The 15000-nt window shown below is 42.8% G+C and overlaps 1 protein-coding gene across 1 annotated transcript in view; it reads left to right on the top strand.

Moving 5' to 3' along the window:
- Positions 1–15000, top strand: part of atp1a2a (ATPase Na+/K+ transporting subunit alpha 2a) — a 68742-nt gene that overhangs the window by 27111 nt on the left and 26631 nt on the right. Inside the window, exons 10-13 of the mRNA XM_083781403.1 lie at positions 2555–2664; positions 6029–6163; positions 9134–9210; positions 12137–12246. Coding sequence (XP_083637529.1) covers positions 2555–2664; positions 6029–6163; positions 9134–9210; positions 12137–12246 — 432 coding nt within the window. The remainder of the gene's footprint in view (positions 1–2554; positions 2665–6028; positions 6164–9133; positions 9211–12136; positions 12247–15000) is intronic.

A 15000-nucleotide genomic window follows, 5' to 3' on the forward strand; every position in this document is an offset into this window, starting at 1 on the left:
TGCACACTGCTGTGCGCCCAGCTCACCCATTGGTTTCCAGTATGGCGCAGTGTTACTGTACACCGGACCTGCATACAGAAAATATAGTAGGCTATTACATAGAACATGCATGCATGCAAATGCACAGTTGTCGCTATTTGGCAGGTGCTAAAACAATGACAGCTGCAGGTCACTGGAATAGTAGTTTTTTTCGCTCTCTCTCACTGATGTAATCGTTGTGCCAATTTCCCTTACGTCACGTGTGTAGTCCCTGTTAGTGCCAAGCCCTATACTGTTTGGTCTTGGGGAGGGTGTAGACACAACTATATGTCTCCTCCAATACACATGAAGCCACTTCAGCTTACCTGACAGTGACAGGAGTTTTACCGGTAGTGCATAACACGTGCGTGGTGCTGTCACTCCCAGTTCCGACTCATAGACCCGTATCGCAGGGAAGATGGAAGTCAAGTGGAAGTAGTGACTACTGGCCAATTGCAGCCTGTCTTTTCCGGGCTTATCATACAGAAGCCCCAGAGCAGAAGGAGGCGTCTGTCTACCTTTCTAAGGCCTATGCTTCCGCTCCCTGCTGAACATGCAGTGCCCCAACCAACCTGTAGTATGTGTGTGTGGTAAAAATGTCACTTTAGTCTCGTAAAATGACACCTTTCAACTCAATAATTGCGTAATTGCGATACTCCACATAATTGCTGTATTTTACATGTTACTTTCTAATGCACTGTGAGCCGTGAGGTTGTCGGACTATTGACTGTCGGACAAATGCCTGCACCCATTGGCTGGTGCCCCAGCCAAGCTGGTGGCGCCGTGCAGGAATACGATACGATACGATACGATACCACTTTATTGTCAGCTTTCACTGAAATTTGCTTTGCGTTCATGACGTCACCGTTCAAGATACAGATAAGACATACACAATACATTACAAAAGATACATTACAGGACACTAATCACAGAATCGCAGACAGGAACAAGAACAACAACATATCCTCTTGGTTTACCGATTTTGGTTTAAAAGCAGAACAGACTGGTGTACAAAAGAGTTCTTTAGCCTGTTTTTCTTATATTCTGGGACTCTAAACCGCCTCATGGAGGGTAACAGTTGATATTCATCATTTAAAACATGTAAGGGGTCAGAGGAGGGGTCATGCTCTTCGCCAGTCTAAGCATCCAACCGCAGTGTCCACGATGGACACAGTTTCTGCATGTATACAGTACCTCTGCTGAACCAGTGTTAAATCCAGCCTCCTGCCTGTGCCGGCCTTCCCAACACTCTTTCCTCCTTAACCTTTCTGGCATGGACAACATGCTTTCATAAAAAAAATAGAAGAAAGAAAGACTAATGTGCTGCTGTGAAGGGCTTGAAAACCTATTTACAGATCCTGTCCCACATTGCCCATATCTCTGCACTACTGTAGCTACAGAACGTATTATATATAAATGTGTGCGTGCAAACTGTACACGTATCTCATTTAAAGATCAATAGATGGATATAGATAACACTCATGCTGTCTTTGTACTTGGTTCCCGAATGCAATTACTTTGACACTTATAGTGTTTCATATTCCTGCAAATAGATTTATAGCTACGCTGGATCTATTCTTCTATTCCGTTGTCTATAGCGGTTCTCCGACCTTTTCATGTCAAGGACCCCTAAATTTATGAGCATTTGGCTTCAGACCGGCCCCCCTCTGAAAAGGTTTTGTAGAAACCCCTTAAGAGAAGATGTGTGCTATATTATTTTCTATATTATTCCACATTGTTCCACACAGCTTTTCAAATAGCCCAAGTATAAAATAAGGTCAAAATGATTAAACTGATTTTGATGCTATATTAACTCTAGCCTATAGGACCCTATGGAACCCCGTCAAGGACCCCTGGGGTCTCTCGGCCCCAATTTGAGAACCACTGGTTTAATGTGTCTGTGTGTAATATATACTGTATCTGTGAGCTAAACAAAACACCAAATTAATTTCTAATGGATGTGGAAACTTAAGACAAGACTCCCTGGACCGCAGGCTTCAGACTTGAAAAATAATTCAGATATATGAGCCTTGGGTGCTTCACTTTGCCTTGCTGGGTCTTGGGCTGGAGTGACCCCAGCCTTTTGCTTTGTAATCTCGTACCGAGGGTTGCACGATTATTGTTTCGTTCAATTCAGCTGTGCTGAACTGTTTTCACGGGAACAGTATAATAAAACTACAGCAGACAACCCTGGTTAAATAAATAAAATACAAATAAAAAATGCATGAAACCGCTGGCAATGAAGAGAAGGTCACTCTTTTTTTTTCTCTCTTCCTTTTTTCCTCCAAATCATTGGGGCGAAGTAAAAATGTGCTCAAGTTTCTTTTGAAGAAAAGAGGAGTATGGTAAAAATGTCACTTTAGTCTCGTAAAATGACACCTTTCAACTCAATAATTGAGTAATTGCGATACTCCACATAATTGCTGTATTTTACATGTTACTTTATAATGCACTGTGAGCCGTGAGTACAGAGTGAATGTCCTGGCAGATAACACGTCTAAAAAGCCTCAAACACTGTCTGCTATAATCTTTTCAGGCTCTGCGTTTGATAAGAGCTCAGCCACATGGGCGGCGCTGTCCCGGGTGGCAGGCCTGTGCAACCGCGCCGACTTCAAAGGCGGACAGGAGCACCTTCCCATTCTCACGGTATATGAACACACATATGCATGCACGCTTCACACGCATGCACGCATGCACGCACGCACGCACGCACGCACGCACACAACACATTTACGAATGCCAATTTGATTACATGTTTAACCGTATAAGCCCAAAGCCGAAAAATGCCACACACACTTCCTCCGTGCTTGAATCCTTCATGTGGCCGTTTCCAGTGTTGGGCAGTAATATATTACGATAGACGTAGGAGGTCTGATTTGATTTCCAACTAGAACTTGATTTTCTGGCAGTGATGTACCTGGCCGCCCCATCAAAAATATATTTTGACACGGAGCTGAATAATCAGCAGCAGGCAGTGGTGGGGAAAGTACTCACATTTTTTAATTAAGTAAAAAGTACCAATACTGCAATTTAGAAATACTCTGTTACAAGTAAAAGTCCGGAATTCAAAATGTACTTGAGTTAAAGTATTCACAATGTACTAATTTAGCAGAATGTCCTATTTAAAGTTTCCAAATGTATATGCATGCGCTCTCAGTTATAAGTTAATAATTCATATTACTTTATAAAGGAGTAATACGTAATTATCACTTCCTGGGTATATTATGCTATTTCACACACCAGAGTGCAGGACTGCCAAAACAGAGGAACCCCTGGAGCGGTTTTGGGCTTCTGGGACTTGCTCAAGGGCACTATGGCACGGGCTCCATAATAATAAGCTCTATATCCTCAGCCAATCCCTTCATTAGTAGGCTACGCAAAAGCAACACTGGCAGCCTGAATTGGCTCGAAATTCCTTCGGAAAATACCTGATCTTGTGATCTCCAAGAAAATACCTGATCTTGTGATCTCCAAAATACCTGATCTTGTGATCTCCAAAATACCTGATCTTGTGATCTCCAAAATACCTGATCTTGTGATCTCCAAGCTCGAGCTGGAAGATTTCCTACACTGTCGTCCGACGACGTTTAGTGGTTGTACTATATGTTGAATATAACTCTCAGATATGTTCCATGTTATTGTCTTGGATTGACATGGAAGTCTTATGTGTGAAATATCCTATTCGGCAAGGCAAAAACTCACGCACACCCACCCACCCACCCACACACACACACACACACACACACACACACACACACACACACACACACACACACACACACACACACACACACACACACACACACACACACAACGCACACAACACACACGCACACGCATGCACACACGCACACACAGATGCGGTTATCAACACAGACACCTTGAGGGAAGGTAAATCAATACTTTCCCATTGCTCCATCGACTCCGTAGCACGTCGCTAGCCAGATTGACCGGAGAAGATTCTCTCCACGCGCCTCACAGCGGCACAGATTACGGCTCCTCAACAACTCCGGCAGGAAGCGGCCGCGAGCCGCAGTGCGGTGCCACTGCCTCCGGAGGGTGGAAGAAGAAAGGGCCTCCTCACTGCATTAAGTATAACAGCCTGGTCCCCTGACAACTAGCGCTCAAACACTGGCAGTCCAGTCGAGGCTGAGGCGCTCTCTGCTATAGCATCACATGAAGCACAGTTCCCCCCCCCCCCCTTTCATCCCCAACTACATCCCCATCCCCAACTCATCCCCAGGTCAAGGCGCTCTGCTGTAGCATCACATGAAACATGGTGCCTGCCACCTCCCCCTGGGCAGCGGCCCTTCATCCCCAGCGTCCCGTCCCCCCGTCCCCCGTCGTCTCATGCTTTCAGGGAAAACAAGAGAAATGGAATTTTCCTTGATGTACTGTGTGTGAAAAGGCACACAAAACAAGGACAAATCTTGCTTGAGCGCGGCGGCCGTCCTTGTTTTGTGGCTCATTTATGAATGAATAAGTAGGAAGGGAACGGGAGAGAGAAAGCCAGATTATTTTTTTCTCCCGGAGCAACGTTGGACTTCGGGGTCAATCAATGCAGTACCGGCTTTTTAATGAATTTGTTCCTGGAGTAAGACATTTGTAGGGGATGTGATCATTGCAGAATAATAAATCACACTTTTGATTTTGAGTTTGTTTTAATGGAGGTGTAGCTGAATGTGCACTTTCCTATTTGAGTGATCTAAGAGCTTATACCTGGATGAATTGTTTTAATACATCCCATAATGGGATCTAATCGACCTATTGAAACAAATATTGAACCTTGTGCACTCATGCGTAGTTGGTAGTGGATGTAGAAAATCCATTCGGGGCCAAAGTGGCAGAGCGTCTGTTTACTTTCTATTTTGAGTGTGTGTGTGTGTGTGTGTGTGTGTGTGTGTGTGTGTGTGTGTGTGTGTGTGTGTGTGTGTGTGTGTGCGTGCGTGTGTGCGCGTGCGCACGCACATTTCTATTTCTCTTGACTTTACTCTTGGACGAGCATGGCCATTTCATTACTGGCAAAAAAAAAATTAAAGAAAAACTAAAGATAGCAGATCTTCAAGCTCACAACACATTGCATGGCGACATGTTGTGAGTAGGTCGTTCTATTTCGGCCACACGACACCATCGTACGACAAAGTGTAAAACAATATGGCCTAGGCCCTAAGTGGTTGAAACCTACAGTACACACATCTCAAAAGACTTGACAACACGAGAAGGCCAAAGCCTTATTCCCACTGGAGTGGACAGTGTTCAAGAAGAATATACACGCCATGGAGCCATGCTCATTACTTGGCGCGCACACCTGTGTGTGTGTGTGTGTGTGTGTGTGTGTGTGTGTGTGTGTGTGTGTGTGTGTGTGTGTGTGTGTGTGTGTGTGTGTGTGTGTGTGTGTGTGTGTGTGTGTGTGTGTGTGTGTGTGTGTGTGTGTGTGTGTGTGTGTGTGTGTGTGTGTGTGTGTGTGTGTGTGTGTGTGTGTCATTGAGTTTCTGTATTTCCGGCACTGTTCCTATACTGTGTTTATATTTATGCCAGTGGTTGTTAAAGTGTAGTCCGGGGGCTCTGCAAGATGAGGAACAGAACATTTTATAGGTCAGCAATTCAAAACTTAAAAGCTCACAACGTGTGTGTATACATGTGTGCTATTTTCTAAACATTTTCTAAATGTTTTTACAACACAAATCTCTCTCATTGGGGGCCTGCTGCTGGCACTACATCTTTTCATATGGGGTTCCGGCACGGCTATATTTAATACATAAACGGTTTGGTGGTCCTTGACATGAAAATGTGTGAGAACCGAACATTTCTCTATGCTAATGTGTGCATATATACTGTGCTATGTGTAAGTGCCATCTGCTAACGTGTGTGTGTGTGTGTGTGTGTGTGTGTGTGTGTGTGTGTGTGTGTGTGTGTGTGTGTGTGTGTGTGTGTGTGTGTGTGTGTGTGTGTGCGTTTGTGTGTGTGTGTGTGTGTGTGTGTGCGTTTCTCTCTCTCCCCCACACCCCAGAGGGACACAGCAGGGGATGCTTCGGAGTCAGCTCTGTTGAAGTGCATTGAGCTGTGCTGCGGCAGCGTGCGCAACATGAGAGCCCAGAACCCCAAAGTGGCAGAGATCCCTTTCAATTCCACCAACAAGTACCAGGTAGAGCAGGCATGCATGCGTCGGCCCCTTTTGAGCACACTCAGTCGATGTAACATTCAATGGTTTATTGGCATCACAGCCGCGCAAGTAATGCGCTCGGGAGCTTTCCCTTTATTATTATTTATTATTATCTCAACATGCTCAGGGTACAGGATCTGCATGACAATACATTACAGGTGTTGACTCAAATCATGTTCTTTTTTTCTTCTCCTCCCCCACCACCAGCCTTTCCCCCCAGACAGAAATTGGGAAAGTCTAAAGCGTGGGGGAGGAAGGAAAAAGCAATTTTGTTCTGCTTTTGTGAGATTATTTATGCTGCTGGGATACAAATGATTTTCCTAGGGGGGGCAGGCGGGTGAGGGGGTTGGTTGTTGCACTGCATAGTACAAATCCACAATCATTACCGTACCTTGCTATGCCAGTCAGCGCACAATAATGTGACATTCTTTATCTTTTTTAATATTTCTTTTTTTCCACTCTCAAATCCGAGCGCGGTGTTGTTGTTGTTAACCAGTACATGAGTTGTATGTTATCCCCTCTGTTCGAGCGTGACTCACACTGCGCTGTAGCACTCGCCAGGTGAATTTCCCATGGGGTAATGAATGCTATTGTACCGCATCTAGAAAACAGACTGTAAAGCCATACGCGCCTCAAGTCAAGTCAGGTTCTATAAACAGCTTGGTATGGAGAGCTGTACTCCTTACAAAATGCTTACGGGCATTAAAGTTGAACGCTATACACTCAATGCTTATTGAGTTTATTAGCAATGTGGAACGCGTTTACGTCAACCACATTTGAGGTCATACAACCGAGTTGACGTATTGAACAACGGAGGTAATTGAGTTTAAAGATTTTATATCAGGTTGATGTTGTTTTTGTTTTGTTATATATTTTTGGTTTTTCATGGAAAAAATTGAATAGGACACAGTCCTGAGTGGTGACACTACAAATCTACAATCTGTCCATGACAGATTAGAATAAGATAAGAATAAGTTAGCAGAAAAAACAAGAATTGATTAAATCAATTAATTACCAGCTGCATTATTATTATCTGCGGGGGTCTGATATGACTCTGTGTCAGTTTCAGCGCAGTAGTTTAGGTAGGAACCAAAATGCTTATTGTGTTCTGAGTCGTTTGTTTCCGCCCAGACATATTTGTGCACACACACAGACACACACAAATGAGAAAGCCAACTGGACTAGACCAGCGATGTCAGCCAATGATAAAACCAGCTGGACTAGAGGACTAGCTTGCACATTGATGATGGACTCAGCTTGCTATTGCAGCTGGTAAAAACGTGTAACTTTCCTGCTCTTTTTTTTCTTTATTTTTTAAATAGATTAATAGACCCTGCCTGCTTGCTCATGGGTTAAATTAATCTGAGCCTTAGGTCAAAATTTGTGTCAAACCAGAAACAGGATGGTGTGAAAGGTCATGTCTTACCTAAACACACACTCTGTTTAGATAGAAGAGCAGGGAGACCAACTACCTCAATTGTATAAATTCATTGATACACTTCAGTTCAGATTGACCATAAACCATTTATTGCAAAGCTATTGCATTTTAGTATGGCGGTGTGGCTCTGCTCATGTGATATCATTACCGAGACACAGGTCTGATATCACATTTGATATCTCCGATTATCTGTGCACCTAGACACAGCTCTGATATCAACGACCCCCCAGAGCAGAGCCAAAGATACAATAATTCCATGAACAACAATACACAGTAATAACAAATCAACACATGATTCAACACAATCGCAAACGGTCCAATAATATCCCATAACCCCTGGACTAAGAACTACAGGGAGGAGGCCGGGGACACATTTTCACACAGACGCTGAACGAGCTGCTTTGACAGCTCAGCATGTAGAATGAGTAGTGAGCTGAGGCTGCTTAAGAAGGCCGCCTGAATTGCACTATGGGAATGAGGGCGTGGATGAGATGATGAGTGAGAAGGGAGATGACCTGGAGAGGCAGCTGATTTAAAGAAGCAGAATGAATTACTAAGGGGGATGAATGAGGGGAACTATATACGGTATATAATAACCTTCTGCCTTCCGTGCCTCAATGAACTATCGCTTACGCTGGATTTCTATTGTGTATTATCATGCTCTACCATACAGATTGGACACAACTACATTGTATTCATAGAAACAAGTTACATACCGGTAGTGCCGCTTTAAGCCTGGCATACCTATTTTTCACTTTTTCATGGTCAAAATTAGCAAAGTTCGACATGTTGTGGCCTAGTAGATCGGCTTTTTATCGGCTTTTATTTGACTTTAATGGAACCCTGCGGTTGATTATTCAATCACGTGCGATGATTGGAGACTCGCCACATGACGTTTGCCATATTTAAGAGAAGACATCTTATGTCTTAACAAGTAGGCTGAGTTGTGCAGCTGTTCACTCCTGAGAGCCCACAGTCCGACTGCCAGGAGATCTCATTTACATTCCATTGCTATACATTATTTGGCATCAGCCCGCACAGGATTAGAATAGCCTGATGGTATAACTGTGTGTGAGTCTGTGAGACCTTGAAGAAGTTCCCCCGTCAAAAGGCATATCTCTCAACGATCCATATGGAAAGATAATTCCGTCAATAAAAACATCACAGATGCGCTGCCAAAAAGCCTTGCATTAAGGTGTGATGTCTTGCCCATAATGCGTAATGTTTTTCATGAAGGAGTCCCCATGGTGTTACACTATTTACAGTTCTTTAGTTCTTTACATAATCAATGCTATCGGGGCGGGAACCTTGTATCTCACCATTTCAACTTCTTGTTTTCTTTCGTTGATTAAGGACCTACTTCATCACACAAGAGTGTCGCACAAAAGTATTGAAAATAGCAGATCTACAAGCTCGCAACGCCTTGCAGCATTGTGAGCTTGTAGGTCTGCTATTTATTTTGACAGCAACAATATAATAATAATAATGCTCCTCCTCCTCTGCCTATGCTGTAGCTTTCCATCCACGAGCTGGAAGACGAGCCTGGTCACGTTCTGGTCATGAAAGGAGCTCCTGAGAGGATCCTGGACAGGTACATTATAGCTTTATCAATAAGTCATCATCACTCACCTTTGGGCTAAACACAACATGTAAAATCAAATCAAATCAAATAATGTAGCCTACTTCCCTGGTTACAAGGTGGGGCTTTACTGTAGAAGGCTAGTCGAGAAATAGATTAATTAAATCCTCTGTGATTACAAGCCAAAGAAGGACCAGAACCACTGGTTTGATTGATTGATTGAAATATTTATTAACAGTTTGCAGAATTACAGTACATTTCAAGTACAAACTCAATACAAAGACTGTTAACTGTGAGTGGACGACCCAATTAAGCATTACACTTGTTTACAAGAGGGTCCACCTTGGCCCAGGCGGTGGCGTAACCGTCTGGGCACCCGACTGGTAATCCAGTCGCAGTGTGCCGCGGGTTCGACTCCCGAGCCTGACACGGCCTTTACTGCATGTCTTCCCCCATCTCTCTCCCGTTTCCTGTCAGCCTACTGTCTGTCCCTTCAAAAACTAATAAAAGGCGTAAGTCGCAAAAAAAATATATATAAAAAAAAAAAAAAAAAAAGAGGGTCCACCTTGTTCAATTCATCAAAACATTTAGAGACGTACAAATAGACACTTCTATATAGTCAAAGAACAGAAGAGGATTTCATCATAAAGGAGGTAAAAAGGGAAAAGAAACTTATACAGTGAGGGGAAAATAGGTAGTACAGTAGCACTGTACAGTATAACTGACTTTAAAATACTGTTCTCCAGGTTCTCAACCTGGGGGTCGCGAGAGCCCTCAGGGAGTCGCCAAATTATTTTGGGGGGGTCCCCAGATTATTAAAAAGAAGAACGTTTTTTGCAATCTATTATTATTATTATTATTATTATTAACTGTACAATTCCACATTTTTCCTTTAAGGGAAAAAATTGCTTGGAACAATGTGAAAGCCAAAGCTGGATTTCCTGATAAGCGTAACTGGTGCTGGGTGGGGTGCACTCAATCCCATTAATTAGGGATCCCCTGGTCGCTGTCCAAGGTGCTAGAAACAGTTAATTAGGGATCCCCTGGTCGCTGTCCGAGGTGCTGGAAACAGTTAATTAGGGATCCCCTGGTCGCTGTCCGAGGTGCTAGAAACAGTTAATTAGGGATCCCCTGGTCGCTGTCCGAGGTGCTAGAAACAGTTAATTAGGGATCCCCTGGTCGCTGTCCGAGGTGCTGGAAACAGTTAATTAGGGATCCCCTGGTCGCTGTCCGAGGTGCTAGAAACAGTTAATTAGGGATCCCCTGGTCGCTGTCCGAGGTGCTGGAAACAGTTAATTAGGGATCCCCTGGTCGCTGTCCGAGGTGCTGGAAACAGTTAATTAGGGATCCCCTGGTCGCTGTCCGAGGTGCTGGAAACAGTTAATTAGGGATCCCCTGGTCGCTGTCCGAGGTGCTAGAAACAGTTAATTAGGGATCCCCTGGTCGCTGTCCGAGGTGCTGGAAACAGTTAATTAGGGATCCCCTGGTCGCTGTCGGAGGTGCTGGAAACAGTTAATTAGGGATCCCCTGGTCGCTGTCGGAGGTGCTGGAAACAGTTAATTAGGATCCCCTGGTCGCTGTCCGAGGTGCTGGAAACAGTTAATTAGGGATCCCCTGGTCGCTGTCCGAGGTGCTGGAAACAGTTAATTAGGGATTCCATGGTCGCTGTCCGAGGTGCTGGAAACAGTTTGTTCAACAACTTGCATCTTGTTCCAACTCAATAAGATGGCTTGTGATGGCTACAGGATATAAGTGGAATTTAACCCATTAAGACAGATCTGTGTCACCTTAGCTTTTAACCATTCATTATTTTAAACTTTAGCTATCGAAAAATAGCTGTTCTTGGAAGCTTGTAGATATGCATTTTTTTAATGTGAAAACGTGTGAAAATCTTTAATATATTCTTTCCCAGCGAACGTTTTTAACTCAAATCCACATTTTTCTTTTTTTTAAAGATATTTTTTTCGGCTTACGCCTTTATTGATTTTTTAAGGGTGTGGAGTTATATCATCATATAATTATGCAAACATATATATATATAAATCATACATGGAGTGTTACTGCCATCTAACGGCTGTCTGGGAAGTGCACTGTAAAGGTTTATGCGCATGCGCCAAACTTGTTTTCGTCAGTGTGGAAAAGTTTCCGATGAAGATCAGACCTGGAATTGGTACGTACAGTAAATGTATATATATAACGTTGTTCCAAATATACCATCTAAAATAGTAATACTATCAATAGCATGCTGTGCTCATGATCAATCTGTTTTTAATCCTACAGTTAAATTACCTACCTGCTGCAACTACCGATGCTCAACAAAGAAATATAGACTATTGTGATTACTAGGCCAAAGCAAGGCGCTTATATTACACAGACTGGCATTGTATATTTTCTTTCTCCAGTTTATTCTCAGGGTTTATCTGTATGTGTATTTTGTGTATGAGTGAGTGCGTGAAAGGCATAAAAAGTAAAAAGACACGTCGTCTCTTTGTTTGTTTAATAGCACAGTGGAAAAAATAACAGCCGAGTGATTTTCATATACATGTGTCTGACCATCGGACTCCTTACGGAGGGATCACACTCCCAAGATAGGAACTGTTTTATAGGCCTGTTTTGGTAAAATTCCGTACAAAGGGATAGAAAGTAGGCTGACAGGAAACGGGAGAGAGATGGGGGGATGACATGCGGTAAAGGCCGTGTCGGGTCCGGGAGTCGAACCCGCGGCACACCGCGACTGGATCACCAGTCCGGTGCCCAGACCGTTACGCTACGGCCTGGGCCAAACAACACATTTTTAAGATGGGGTTTGGTTGCCAATTACGTAATTCTTTTGTTTTCTTTTGATAAAAATACAAAGATTACAAAGGTACTGTATAGTTACAAATAGGGATTCCCGTCCTTACTAAGTTGAATGGCATTGTGTGTTGTGGCTGTACAGGTGCAGTAGCATCATGCTTCACGGCCAGGAGCATCCCCTGGACGCCAGCCTGAGTGATGCCTTCCAGAGCGCATACATGGAGCTGGGAGGCCTCGGGGAGCGAGTGCTTGGTATGTAAAGAGCTGGCAGGAGAGAGAGGGCTTGGTATGTGTGAAAGTGTCATCTATGTTCACTGTCATCTTGTGAGATGTGTTTGTGCGGCATTTAACCACTTAGACTGTATTTATACTTTGTCTTACGATGAATTGTGAAAATATAGTGCCCGAATGTGCGCAATGTGAGATTTTAGGTAGATCTGCTATTTTGCTATATTCTTGATCTTTTTGGGGATTTGTTAGCGGGGAAATATATAAATTTCTTGCCCATAAAAGGGAAGCCACGTTGAAAGAAAGAAAGAAAGAAAAATCACACTAGACATGTGTGTTTAAGTTACAATGTTAATAATTTTATTTCTTGTTTTCTCTGTGCATTTCAAATCGCACAATGGATGTTTATCACTCTTTGCACAACTCAGAACAAAACAAATAGGCTTATCTGCAGCGACCTGAACTAAACTGTGCAGGTGTAAAGACGTGAAGCCTCTCGGATGGCTTTAGGAAGTGTCTCATTATGCTCTTTAAATGACAGTGTTACTGATGTATTAATGCTGTGGGATGCCACTGTGCAGTGATGCAAAAAGTACTCACATTTTGTAGTTAAAGTATCAATACTGAAATGTAGACATAATCTGTTACCAAGTAAAAGTCTGAAATTAAAAATGTACTTACATTCATGTAAAAAGTAAAGTAAAGTAAAATGTCCTTAAAGTACCAAAAGTAGAAAGTGCACTTTATGTAGAATGTGTAATTTAAAGTTTTCAAATGTATGACAATCAACATCCTCGCGAAGCATTGTGAGCTTGTAAATCGGCTATTTTCAAATGGCCGAAATGTATAGGGCTGAAGTGGTTAATGTATGTTTGTAATAATAATGAAAATCTACAAAGTGACTAAAGTTTTTAAATAATAATCAAAGTAAAAGTACAATATTTGCATCCAAGATGTAGTGGAGTAGAAGCAAAAGTATTGGAAACTGGAATTGCTTGTTGTACTTAATTACAGTACTTAAGTAAATGTACTTTATTGTTTATGTTAATTTATGTCATATGCACAGTGTCTGCTGTGTGGGGAGGAGCCGCAGCCCATTAGAGGAAACGGAACGTTGGAATAGATTAGAAATAATTTAAAAGCCAAAACAAGTTTAGCCCCAATGCTTGGTCATCAGAAGAGAGATATTATAATAAGGTATTTTAGATCAGCATCTGGCAAATGTGCCGTCTAATTACATCACATTTGCATATTGCAGCAGCTGGGATCGAAATCAGTTTGTCTGCAAAAATTCAGTTTAATAATCATGAATCTCGGAATGTTTTAATTAGGTTTTTTTTAGGTGCTTTTTGTTCGCTTTAGACGGTATACAGGGTTGCGAGAGTGAGCGTATACTCCAGGGCAGAGTGGGGGTGCTGTATAGAGTTGCTTTCAAATAAGGTCGAAATAATGTATTTTGAATGAGTCTAAGAGACCCTGGGGGTTACTACACTTGATTACCTCCAGTACATATTGAAACTATGAAACTCATCAACTGTGGAATTGAGATTCCCCCCCCCCCCCCCCATGCAACACAGAGAATATGAGGTTAGGCATCTTGCATTGTGGTTGCCAATACCATGCATTACTTGCTCGGACAAATTGTCATTGTCATTCAAATATATACATTTTTCATGAGACGTAGCCTGCGGAGTTAGTTCAGTCATGCTCAAAGGCGCATACTATATACTCAAGGGGTTAACATGCTGCATTCCTATGTGGGCGTACAAGTGTGTGCAAGTCCCACACGTCATTCGCTGATGTGGCAGTCAGCTGACCAATTGGGCGGGCTACTTAAGCTCACTAGACTGCATGCTCTTCCTGCCTTCCTCTGCAAATGGTTCCTGGTTGTTCTGTGATGTTTTCTCCCACCACCACCCCAGTGCCACCGGTGGGCTCTGTTATTTATTTATGCTTCCCATGGGGGTTTTATTGTATATATATCTCCCTGCTCTTAATGATTTATATTGGTGCTTAATCGTGCCGAGCAGGGAGAAAATCCAGCAGAGCCGAACGCCAAGTCAAATATCATATGCACACTGATTACTCATTCTGTAATAAATATTGGTAAATCTATTTGTGAGTTGTCTGACTGAAATATAAATGTACTATTCTACATTTAAGGATAAAATGGACAATATGCAAGCTGGAATGCATGTTTCTTGCCTTGTGTAACTTTGTGCAGGATGGGTGCACTCAATCCCAGGGATCCCCTTGTCGCTGTCCAAGGTGCTGAAAACAGCTTGTTTTTCCTTATTGTTCCCACTCCATCTAAGGTTGCTTGTAATGTGTACAGGACACCTTAACAGGGTAAGTGGAATTGAATTATGTGACCTGTGACCCGTCCCTCTGCAGGTTACTGTGCTGCCTAATAAAGTGGTATTACAGTCAGCAGGGTTACATCATGTAGTAAAGAGAGTGCTGAGAGAGGAGGCGCTGAATTCTGATTGTTTATTTAGCCGAAAGTGAAGAAATTGACCTGTAAGGAATAAGGATTTCAATCTATATAGGGCTTAACTGGTTAAACAAAACAAACAAACAAAACAACAAGGATTGGAATAATGACAATAAAAGTACTGTTCCTGGAGAAACAGTGTGTCAGTGTGTGAGCTCTCTACTCCATGATGATGTATTGACCCCCATGACGTCACAGCCCAGAGGGCAAACAGTGGACTCGCTACCAATAATAATAATAATAAAACAAAATCACACGCGTGTGAAGTGAGGGGCGCTCTTGTC

This window comes from Protomyctophum parallelum (assembly GCF_964188405.1).
Source record: "Protomyctophum parallelum genome assembly, chromosome: 14".
Classification (NCBI taxonomy): domain Eukaryota; kingdom Metazoa; phylum Chordata; class Actinopteri; order Myctophiformes; family Myctophidae; genus Protomyctophum; species Protomyctophum parallelum.